Below are 13,049 nucleotides of genomic sequence, written 5' to 3' on the forward strand. Positions count from 1 at the left end.
TCGAATGAATGATGAATGAGCTGCTTCAGGGGTTTCAGGGCAGCCAATGATGAGGTGTTTTATTCTGTAAAAATAAATAAATAACGCATGTGTAAGAAATTATACAAAAACGCTGATATTTTAACCTCTTCAAAGCAAATATATGGGATTGTGAGTGAGTTTAAAGGTCTCTGGGTTGCATATTCAACATATTCTTGGCAATCGACATGGATTTTATTCGTCAAAGAGCAACTTTTTGGCATAAACCAGTTCTGTTACTGACATTCATGCAAATGTAAAGAAATATATTGTATACAGCTTTAAAATCTGCTGTTCTGCAGGGGGTTTTTTCCTTTAATTTGCCCACCACATGTATGTCTTGAGTGTGATTTTTATGTTATAATGCAAATCCATTGTCATTACAAAACTAGGATGATCATAAACATAAGAGAAATATCAAATTAGATGTAAACTACTGTCAATGAAACTCTCATGTAATGATATCTGTTTTCACCATTCGTGTGCAAATTTATCTTTACAACAAATTTTTTACTCTAATATTCATTTTTTGTAACATGAAACTATATAACAATAACATATAAGTGAGTAGTGTGAGTATAAGAATAATATAGTACAACATGAATAAGTAACTAAAAGTGTCAGATTGTAATAAGATTAAAATAAAAAAAAGTGGACAAGCAAGTTTTGTTGTTTTAACAAAATTATAACGACATTATAATGTATGTATGAACGTTTGTAAAACAAGATACAATTTGAATACTGTATGTAGGAAATATAAGTACAGAATTAAAAAGAAAATGTCAGAAATAATCCGGCTAAAATTTACTTAGGGGGTCAAATGAGTGGCCATTTTTGTCAATAAAAAGAAGTTGTAAGAAATGCATAGGACTGTGTTGAAATAATGCTAATACATTTGTGCACAGACTACTGATATTATTTGACAGTGGAAGCTATATTTTCAGAAATATTGCACGTGTATGTGAAAACTTTTGCTGGTGGACGGACGTGACATTACCCATGATGCTCTGGTCAGTACCAGTACTTTATTAGTAATAAACTTATATATTTACTATCACTAATTCTCCTCTTATTCATAAATGTTAGTATTGTGGATCTAAAACAATAACAGCTGACACAAAAACACAAAATGTGGCAATGGACGGATGTGACATGGTTGTTACAGATGCCATCATACTGATGCTCGGCAGCCATGTCACCGTTTCCACAAATGATCCCTGTGCAAAAACTAGGATCAGAATTATTTATTGTATAGTTTATCATCATACTAAAGAGTAAATAACAATATAGAATTGTTGTTTCTTTATAAAAATGCTTATTATTAGAAAACTGTTGATTTAAAAAGTGACATGTGACATCTTTATTCTATATTTTTTATTTGGTAGTGGTTTATTGTTCTTATTTATCTATTCTATTCTATTAATTTGTTTATTTATTTATATTGTTGTTTTCAATTGTATGGCTTTTTAATCTATTCTTGTATTTTATTCTCTTTATTTGGGTTTTATTTATTCTTCTGTATAGCACTTTTTTTTTTTCTTTTTTTTTTTTTTTCGTTTTTGTACAGTTTCTATGTCTTTAAGTCTATTCTGTATTTTATACTTCTATTTTGGTTTTAATTATTCTTCTGTACAGCACTTTGGTCCACTGCAGTTGTTGTAAAGCTTTACAAATAAAGTTGGATTGGATTAGATTGGATTCTTAATGTATGTATTGGCGTAACATAAGCAGGATGGATCAGCACCATACTCCATATTGAACCTGTAAAAATAAAACGTGATATGTAGGATAGAATCTTGTAAGAAAAAATGGGGAATCTAAAAGAATAGAATATTTGTTTTTCAGTTCAAATATAACTTGGCCATTTGTGACCTGAAAATATAGCATTAATTGTGATGAAATTGGACATTTTTGACCTGAAAACATAGTTCATATGACCATCAACATGTTGCAACAGAACTGAAATCCTGTAAATTTGAATAACTTGCATTTACCAACACAAAGTTCCTTTGGGGATTCACTTATATTGATTTCTTATGCACAAATACACAAATAAGACCTCTAAGCAAATTTTAGCAGAACTATTAAACCAGATGTAACATTATGGGTTAAACAGCCCTTCAGTATGAACTTTTCACATTCTGTTCCTGGAATACTAATTGTTTCTGGCTTGTTTTTCAACATCAGATGATCTTAATTTTTGTTCTCAAGAAAACTGGGCTTTAGTTGTCACCAATTTAGATTCGGCATAATTCTTTATTAAATTTGTCCTACAAACAGTGCATGTGAGTTGTGCCAGATGCTGGTCTCAGAAAACTGGGTGGTTTTGCATGTCAAATGTTGACTTTTCACTTCCTTACATAATCGTTGCTATATAAAGGAGTACAAATGAGCATAACCACAAACATATACTAATGAAATAGCAGCAGTTCAATGCACATCCAAAAACATTATATTTATTGAGTTTTGCAAAATCTTCGCCTCACATTTCCACAAAAGAGATCCCTGATATGAGAATTATGACTGCTCATTACTTTGTCACACTGCTTCAGTAGGTATTCATTAGATTTTTTTATTGGATTTACCATGCATAAATGTTGTGTTATCCACATAAGCATCTCTTTGTCACATTTCTGCCATGTTTACTGACATACAACAGCTTTGTACCAGCTTTTGATGGTACAATACAAAAACACAGGCAGATTTTTCAAGTCCTACTCACACCATTGGCCACTTTTGTTCGAATGCCAGCTCATTTTGTTTGTACACCCCCGACCGAACAAGAACTGGAAACTTTCTCCTTTAGTTTGTTCTGACAAATTACTTGCAGCCTGCCTCTATTCCAGGGCTGATGTAGCATTAAACCGAGTTAAATGAACTGTGGCGTAGCGGGGGAGACTAATCCAGCTCAAAGTCACATTCAAGGCGTTCATTAATGAGCAAGACACCTATTCACTGCACAAATAAACACCCGACTTAGTGAAGGAAATTCACCTTTTCTGAACTTTACTAAACTCCTGACGGTCAGGTTTGAGAATTCAACTTAAAGCAGACATTTATGTATATACCATGGGTCGGCAGCCTTTGCAATCTAAAGAGCCATTTTAGGACAGAAACAGAAAAATAAAACTGTCTGGAGCCAAAAGATATCCTTATATCTTTCCTCAAAGTGGTAACTGTTTAAGAAGCTCTTTAGGATTAGTTTGTACAGAAAATGCAGAGAATACATTAAAGTTTCAGTGCATTTACAGAACTGCAAAGAAATTACAGAACGAAAGAAAACAGTGACATTTGTCACTATTTCCATTCAAAAATCAACTGGTATGTGAAGACTTTCTTTGCAGTGAAAATTACAGATGAATATTGACCTTTATCTGAAAAAAAAAGAGAACAGTACCCTTTGTATTAGTGATGTCCTGCGTAATATGTTGTGAGACTGTTTTGAATAAAAATTTAAATAAAAAAAAAAAAAAGAATACAGATAAATACCTTCAGTGTCTTAAAATTAAAAAGTGATCTGCTTTTACTACTACTATAAAAAAAAAAAAAAGACATTTGGAGTATGGTCTACATTTATACAACTGCATAATGTCATAATCACTTTATGGTTGTGACAATTATAACAAAATGTGTAAAAAAAAAAAAAAAAAAAAAAAAGCATCATTCATTTTCTTTTGCTTTTCGACATACAAACATTGAGCCACTGGAAAAGGGCCCAAGAGCCATACGTGGCCCCGGAGCCATAGGTTGCCTACCCCTGGTATATACAAACATAGATTGATAACTCTTTATCTGTGTTATTTTCAGATTGTGTTTTCAGATTACCACTGCCATGGGGGGGGGTTTAATGTTGATAATCTTTTCCTGTCCTAACGGTAAAATAACCAAGGTCACCATCTGCTATTTAAATGACACATGGTGAACATTGTTACATCTATAATGCGCCGATGCTCTGCTTCAGAAGTGCTCAAACTCCACCTGTTTTGTTCTCAGCTGCTGCACACACTCCATATATGCATTTACATATCCAGTATATCTAGCTGCTATAAATATCACAGTGTTTTACATTTGGATCTGCTTTACATTTGTCCCCAGAGATGTGATGAATGGGATGAATGTACTGGATGAAACAAACAGGACACACAATGTGATGTTCAGCAGAAATGTAGAGATGTTATTTAATACACTGTCCAGAAAAAAAAAAAAAAAAAACTTTATCGGGCAAGTGACTATTTTTGGTAGTTTCCACGTACGTTATAAGACAGTGACAACAACAGTTCCAGTGAAGACAGTGAGTCAACAGTTTCAGGTCCAATGTGGTCTACAGGGTCTGTAAGGTCCACCTCTGCATGAACAGTGAGTGTACCTGCTTTGTTAGGTACCATGAAGTAATGGTACTAATGTAAGGAATGATGTTCAAAGGGAGAATGTGGATGTGGACAGGGGTCTGGATCAGCACTTATGTTGGTCTAATGTTATAAAAGTGGTGTTCTAATGTTCTAAAATACATATTCCTTTCACCTTACATGTGTTTTTCTTGTATTTTTTTTATTTTTACTTCTTGGATTTTTTTTTTTTTTTTTTTGCCACGTACAGAAGGAACCAAACATGGTTACTTCATTGACCTTCATTTTCTACATAACATAAAATTTTGAAAAATTTCACAAAAGTAATTAGTAAAAAGTCTTGTTAGGTCCTCTAATACCACACTAAGGTTGAAAATTTTAATTTCAGAGTATTTCTATGAGTGCCCTATAAAGCAGAGGTGATTTCTCATGGACTGCAAAGCAAGCTCGGCTTTCCCTAAAATTACTCAAATTAAATGGTCAAATCTGTACGGTTGTGTTGACATTTCATTGACTACAAATGTGTTAGAACACGTTCATCTCACAGGCGAGTTCGTTCAGAATCAGCTTTATCACGAACCAACGGACTCGATGTTGTTCACTTCTCATACATTCCCGTTGCGCTGTTTTCTCATTCGATCTCTGCTCAGTGCATTTGTCCGTAGACGCTCAGCGTCCATGCACTTCAATGGGACTGAGTGGAACAGTTTTTTTCATCACCTCAAAACTAGACGGTAATTGGATAAATGCCACGATGTTGTCCCGCCCCCGGACGGTTGGCGTCTCATGGGGTGAATGGAGCTGTGGGCGGAGCTCGGCCGGGCTGGACGCTGGGCTTCCACGTGCTGATTGGAGGATCAGTCGAAAGGCTGAATCCCATTTGATTGACAGCTATTTTGAGATCTACTCCTTCGCTGACACAGTTCAGTTTAATACCGTCGTGCATTCTGCTGTGAAATCAAGAGAGAAACCACTACGAAATCACTTGTTCATTTCTTGCACTGTAAATAAAACACACTCATTGTACTTCCTTGTTTCATTTTAACATAATTTCAACATTTTCTTGTTTAGTTGGTACGATAAGATCACTGACCATTTTCTTAAAAAGGAACAGAGGGGCGAATTTATGTTTAAATAACCTGACTTTTTTTTTTTTTTTTTTTTTATGTAAGCCGACAATGAGCTTCCCCTCTCTGAAAGACAAGCAGCCACCACTGCTATAAAGGGTTAACATTTAACATTTTTACTTATTATGGATAAGAACATCACTATTGTAGTGTTCTGCTTTAACACACATCTGGTTTGCTTTACTGTCAGCAAAGTTACATAAAAACTACTGTGCTGGTTTTCTTGAAAATAGGTGGGAGGGTGGGACACGGGCCAAGGATGAACGCCTTATCAGAGAATACTGAAAAAAACAAAAAAAAAAACTGAGGAACTTGATTTTCTTACCCTTTATGTTCAAAATACACAACAGAGCATCCTCTTATTGCACATGCAGTGTCATTATTAGGTTTTATTTAATGACTCACTCGGAGCTTGTGTAAGAAATTACATGTTCCTCTTTCTTTCTAACTTCATATCCTCAGCCACATCCACCAGTCATCCTTTGTACTAACACTTATTTTGTGATAAGTGCTAAACTCTTTGGGTGAATGAAGGTGTTTATTGTAATGTGACAGTTTCTGATGCATCTGTTCAGTGAAAAAGTGTCCCGTACCTTTGACCATTTCCGTATTTGTCTTAAAAAGCTATATGTAATACAATAAGACTCTAGAGTACTAATGTAAATGCAGCAAATGCAACAAAAATAACTGAAACATATGATAAAGACACCATTATCTCTTATCATCAAGTGTCAGAAATGAAGTAAACTGTCACATTAACTGGAAAACAACCTTTGTAGTTATGTCATAATCCCCATTACAAATAAGACTTAGTTCTGTGGAAACAATAGTTGATTTATACTGAGAAAGACAAGAGAAGATTGTTCCAGCGTAGGTGTACATCCTTTGGGTAATGTAAGAAACAGAAAATGTCTAAACTGATGATGGAGATAAGTTTCCAAATTTAGCTCTCTGAAAAGTGGAAACTCCTTTATTGAAAAGAACAGTCAGATTGATAACAGTCCTCCTAACTAAAACATTTTCTTTACATAATTTCACTTCCTTTCTTTGACATCATCTATTTCCTTTAACTTGCAAACAATGTTAGAGCTTGTAGCTGTGGACTACAGTTGGATTTGACAAATCCATCTGTTGACAAAAGCCATGACAAAGTTTCTTTTTACCCATTTGTGACCTTGAGCAGAGAATCGGGCATATGGGAGAAACACCACAGCCTGGCCAGCCATCCGTCTTTCTCAATAAGTAATCTGTCTGGAATCCAAATACAGTCTACTCTCGTTATACCGCCAACTTCCGTTCACGGCCAAATTGGCGGTATAGCGAAAATGGCGTTACAACGGGTTGCGTCCATAATGTGCATGTCTTTACTATATGATGTCTATGCTGCCTCCGTTAACCCGTTCTAATTGCGTTTCTAAATAAATCTTGATTCTGTTATGTTGTAAGGGATCATTTAAAGTGGGGAAACATTTTAAGCATTATTATACCGTGTCGGGAAATGACACCCCATCATCTTGAGGCTTTGGCTTAATCCCACGTCCTCTTCCCGACATCCTGACCTACTGAGTGTTCTGCGATAAATGAACGGTGGCCGTTCCGTAGACCTACTCGTAGCTTGTCGCGATCAGCGTCTGGCGCGTTTGTTTCAGTGCATTGTTAAAATTTATGTGTACTCTTTGGCAATCACGCTGGCGGTATAACGGTCGGGAAATCAATGGTATAAGTGTTGTTTGTGCATGGAACTGGGCTGGCGGATGGCGATAGGCGGAAATGGTGGTAGCTAATGGAATAATGCATTGGGGATTTTTGTGCAATGGTTTTGGTCGGCGGTGAGCAAAAATGGCGGTATAACGGCGGGCGGTTTAACGAGAGTAGACTGTATGAAGGTGGGACTAACAGGCATCGAGTTAACCCATTAGAGAAACTTCAAGGGGTGGAATTAGGGTGGTCCAACAATCATGGTAAAAAATAAAGTTTCAGATAACCTCAATTAGAACCCTGGATTAGGTTTTGGCATTCAAAAGATGATTTAGGAAAAAATTTGGAAGAAAAAGGAGATATTTTAGAGGTTGCACAAGTTGCTGGAAGTTTCCTTGAAATTGACTAATTTTACATTTTCAGCATAGCCGAGCTGACCTGCTAAGAGAAGCAGCAGTACTATCAAAACCAAGGTCTGAGTGCTTCATCTTAACAGCTTTTGGCCGTCATCTTTGGTACTTGAGTGAAGAATTGGTTGGCCTGGCATTCTTGGACTCCAGTGTGACACAAGAGCAGAAGCAGCTGATGGTTCACAACATGATGGAAAATGAAGGTTCAGAGGTTCCACTAAAGCGCTGGGATGCCCTTAATCAAGCAGATTATGAAGGGAAGCAGATCAGTGATTTTGTCACCACCAGCACCATGCGTTTCTTTGAAACTTTGGATCTGCCACAAACATTCTTCAGAATTCCTCCAAAAGACTGGGCTGATGCTGAAGACTTTTAGAAGGATGCTAAAATTGTGCATTCCAGAAAAGTTGTCAATGATGTTGCTGAAAGAGGGGTGGAGCTTATTCAAGACTTCAACTGTAGCCGAACAAAAAATGAAGATCACAAACAGTACTGGCTCCAAGTTGTCAAAGAACACAGGAACATTTTTTGTAATTTTAATAAAGCAACAGTGGTTGCTGGACTTTCTAAGTAACATTTTTATGTGAGTTGCAGTTTGATTTTGAGAATAAAATTACAAAATATTCTAATATGCCTTATACATTTGGCTAGTTATGTTATAGTATATAGAGCAATCTTCACGTGTCTTGTGCAACCTCTAAATATGAATTAATTTGCATAAAATTTTGGACCACGGTAATTTGGCCAGATATGGAACCAAATGCAGGGTTCTAATCCAGAGAATCTTAACAAAAATTTTTTTGGACCACCCTAGGGTCATATTTTGCTAAACCCACTTTTATTAGTCTTTGGTTCATTTATTTGTGTATTTGGACCCTAATAGTTCAAAAAGTTTGAATTTGAACCCTCCAGGTGCCGCAAAGCTATCTTTATATTAATTCCAGCAAAAATGAAGTGGATTTCTACAATAGATTTTAATCCCTGCTTAATTTATGTTTTATAATCATCACAACATTTGCACATATAAGGTCAAGACTTCCGACAAACATTTCTCAGAGTACGACATAATTGTTTGTCAACATCAGCGGTCGTAGTCCATACTGAAAATAAGTCCAAGCTTCAAGCAGATTACCAAAAATTTTCAGTTGCTGTATTTACGAACACAAGTGGCTGAATGGGATTGAAAGCGCGGTCAGCAACCTGGGATGTGAAGTGGCTCATTTGCATTTAAAGGGCCAGTGCTCAAAATGACCTTTCTGGTGTCATTACTCAGAAACAGGGTTGAAGATGGACCTGTGGAGTTGAATTAATGAAGAATTCAGACCCAAGCAGAGCATGTAGACCACAGGGAAATGTTTTAAAATGCAGAATTCCATTTAAAAAAGCAAGATATCAGTCTTTTAAGAATACAGAGTGTAATCTGTAATTCAGTCCTTATTATTGAATCAAACAACTGACACCAGTTGTAAAGACATTTCCATACTTGGAATTGACTTTGACTCGCAACAAAAAGAAGTCGGTGCGTATGGCATATTGCAAAACACCTGCCTCCAAGACTTGTGGTTGGCCCAGTATAAATTAGATCAGGCATAATTCACAGCAAATGGACCAGTTCCAGACTGTTTTCTGAGTATCTTATACACTGAGAAAACCGGATGGCTGGCCAGGCTAGAAATACCAGCCTTTTTACTCGCTTCTATTAATATTTATTATTATCATTTATCTGAATGTTAACTAATAAGAAAACTGGTGATGATGATGCTAATGTAGGCCATGTCAGGTTGTGACTATGCAGAATTCATAAAGAAAAAACAGAACCAATGTCCCTGTATCTCATCGGCATGTTCTATCAAGAATCAATACCAAGCTGAATGGTTGAGGTTGTCAGGTTCTGTTTCTATGTTTGAGTCTTGTGGTCTGGATACAAGAGATCAATCTCTCAATAGAAGTGGATGGTACTTTAACTGGAGGAGAACTCACCTAATTAAATGAAAGTCCATATATGACTTCCTGCTCAATGGTAACTATATTGATATCTGTAAGCACTTCAAGTCATCAAAAATATGGCCCAATATGAGTGAAGCGGCATTTTTAATGTTTAAAAAATTTGCCAAAAATTCAAAAATCTAAATATCTCAAAACTGTGAAAAAAATTTCTAGACGTTATCCCAAGGAAGCTATATATACAATTTGAAAAAAAAATCTGACCAGTAGACATTTGAAGAAATTGCTAACAAAGACGACATAACACCTTCACAGCAGCTCATGGACATGAGCTAAAAATGATCAAATGTGTTACACATGACACAGCATCCATTCATTTATTCTAATCTAAATGTTATCCCTTAAATCAATTATCCATGCTGCATCTAGGAATGTAACGATTACCGGTATTACGATAAACCGCGGTAAAATTCCTGACGGTTAGAATTACACTTTAAATTCGAATTATCATGATAACCGTGTTTGATCACTGCACTTTGAAAACTAATGGTACTGCTCATGTCCTGGAGAAGCAGCAGCACTCCAGGCAATATCTATCTATCTATCTATCTATCTATGAAAAACAAACTCAAACTGGATATGGAAAATGGTCAAACAGTGGCCATAAGGTGACATCTTTAATGTACATTTATATATTTGATTGTTTACATGTGAATATTTTAATGTTTCTGCAACAGAAAGTACATTGTGCCTGTTATTTAATTTTATTTATTTATTTATTTTTCAAAATACAACTTGGTTAAATTATTTCAGAGTGTGTATAAGTACTTTTTCAACATTTTGAGCACAATTTCAACAATATTGCGATAGTAATGATAACCGTGATATGAAATTTTCATATCGTTACATCCCTAACTCCACCCTTTGTCTGAAATGTTCTGTAAAGGCGAAGACACACCAACCAGATTGCTGATCATTGCCAGAAAAGGTAGCCTGACTATCAGTCGGCTTCCGTCTCCCCGACACGGTCAAAAAAGTGTGTAGAACTCATCAAATCGACTACCGACTTCGGCGTACATTCTGCGCTTGTGCGAGACATAAAACCGGAAAATGCGGAACATCTGTGTGAACTCAGAGCTCGCTGTCGTCAGTCATTGTTGTCAACAGAGAGTGTTGAGAAGAAGGGTTGTTGTACTTGTTGAACGGATGGCTAGTAATAAGAAGATACTGGTGTTGTCAGCTCTAGAACTTCTTCTTGTGGAAGAAGAAAGACGTTGTAGGCGAAAACTAAGGAGAAATCGCACTATGCTAACAATGCTAACGATGTTCTCTTCCTGGAATGAATGAAGTCCATAGGCAACACTGACTGTCACTCATTCAGATATGATATGAGCAGTGAATGGACTATTATAGCAGACAATAATAGTGTGAAGTACCTTGGCATAGCTGTATTCACATGGAAACTGGTCGTTCACTGATTCACTAGTCAAGGGCTATTCCTCCACCAATCAGACTGGTCCGACTGAATGACGGGTAGTGCCCGATTAAACATGTTGAATCGGCCAAAAAGACTGGAGACAGCATTAACGATGGCCGATCCCACCGAACATACCAACCAGACTCATGTCACCGACCTCACCAGACTGCCCGAAGACGTCCGACCACCGAAAATCGGGTTGGTGTGTCTTTGCCTTAATAGATTTTGCATTGGAAAAAAAACTACATATTTTTTAAAGGCCGACATAATAACAAAAATCAACACTTGATTAATCTGCAGTTAATGTGGATTTAACTGTCTTTTAAAGTTATCAACCGGATGACTTGAAATCAACTTTTAAGTCAAAGCTAAAGCATTTTTTGAGCTATTATTTTCCTTCATAGTCATTCCTTCCAGTTGAGAACCCTGCTATTAGTCATCATCTGTTGGAGCCAAATACTATTAATACTGATCGCTTGTAAAACATTCTGTTGGCACTAAATAATCTCCCATACGGATTAATCCATCAATCTGGGATCTCTTCCTCTGTATTCAAACACTGCCCTTAATTCGTCAGTATTTCCTTAAACTTACACCACTTATCCTTCGTCTTAGCTTTAGTTGGAATAAGAAAGCTATAACTTGTACTTGTTTTTCTTAATCTGCTTGTAAATGTTATTTTTATTAACTGTTTATTGTCGAATGTGTCTGTTATATGCATTTTAATTGCGTCATAATGTAACTGTGTTGTATTTGCTGCTGTCTATCTTGGCCAGGACTCCCTTATAAAAGAGGTTCTTAATCTCAATGGGATATTTCGTGGTTAAATAAAGATTAAATAAAAAGATTAATAACGTTGTATTAACATATCTCATGTCTGGCATATATTGTGTCAGTTTTATTTTGTTTATCTTATATTTTCAGACTTAAGCTAACAAACAAAGATCAAATGAATGCAAGTTTGTGAGTCTGTGTGCAGTTAAAATGTAAACATAATAGCAAATCTGTAAAATGATGGCAGTTGACCGCCAAGAAAACCCATTAAAAATCTATTCCCAGACTCTGTAGTCATAACAAAATGCAGTGTCTTTCATCTGCTGAAATGTGTTCAGCTGTTTTCAAGAGGTTTGCATGTGTAATGTAACTGTCAGAGATGCTACACCGCAGTAAATCCCACTGTTGCTTCCTTACTCGCAGATGCCAGTTGGTTTTCTTACCCTGTAGCTGTGGAACAGCTCAATGGCTCGGAGGACGTCAAACTTGCGAGCCATGAGGAACTTGACGGCCAATTCCCTGGACAGTGGTGACACTCCATGCTGACTGGTCCACTTGTTGATTTCCTCCAGAAACTGCCTGGTAGCCTGAAACAGACACAGATGTGGTCACAAACTTTGTACTCCCATAATTGAAGGGTCAGAGAGGAAGGAAGTGAAACTGAGCTTTAAACTGGATGCATCCTCTGAGGAAGTGCTATCTGCGGCCTCGATTTTATGGCCTAGTAAGATGTTGACGATAGCACACTGACACTTATTCTAGAGCAGGGCTGTCAAACACGATTTAGTTCAGGGGTCACACTCAAGTGGGCCGGACCAGTAAAATAATAACATAATAATGTAGAAATAACAATCCAAATGTTTCTCTTCGTTTCAGTCTGAAAGTTAGTTAGTTTAGTTTTATTTCGAGCACGTAGAATCATTAAATAACAAAGAACCATACAACATGGTCAAACAAAATTTTTCAGTACCCAAAAAGTTACATTATTTTATGAAAATGTGAATAACGTGAACAACTATGTACACCGTGAAATATCTTTTTAAAAAAACAACTGCAATTTCAACAACATTATGTCTCAGCTTCTTATTAACACAATTTACAGAAACAAAACATTTGTAACAGGCAGAATATTGTTCAAATTCCACTTATTTTTCTTGACAAAATTCAGGTTGTTCATATTCAGGGTTCTCACTAGGATTTTTTCATAGCGTTGGGGTGGGGTCCGGGGGGCATCCTCCCCTGGAAAATTTTGAAA

The 13,049-nt window shown here is 36.3% G+C and overlaps 1 protein-coding gene across 1 annotated transcript in view; it reads right to left on the bottom strand.

Moving 5' to 3' along the window:
- The window catches only part of ptpn9a (protein tyrosine phosphatase non-receptor type 9a), a 75,963-nt gene that overhangs the window by 36,953 nt on the left and 25,961 nt on the right, over window positions 1-13,049 (bottom strand). The window contains exon 2 of the mRNA XM_030137089.1: window positions 12,238-12,381. Coding sequence (XP_029992949.1) covers window positions 12,238-12,381 — 144 coding nt within the window. The remainder of the gene's footprint in view (window positions 1-12,237; window positions 12,382-13,049) is intronic.

Source organism: Sphaeramia orbicularis, chromosome 6 (genome assembly GCF_902148855.1).
Source record: "Sphaeramia orbicularis chromosome 6, fSphaOr1.1, whole genome shotgun sequence".
In the NCBI taxonomy this organism is placed as follows: Eukaryota; Metazoa; Chordata; class Actinopteri; order Kurtiformes; family Apogonidae; genus Sphaeramia; species Sphaeramia orbicularis.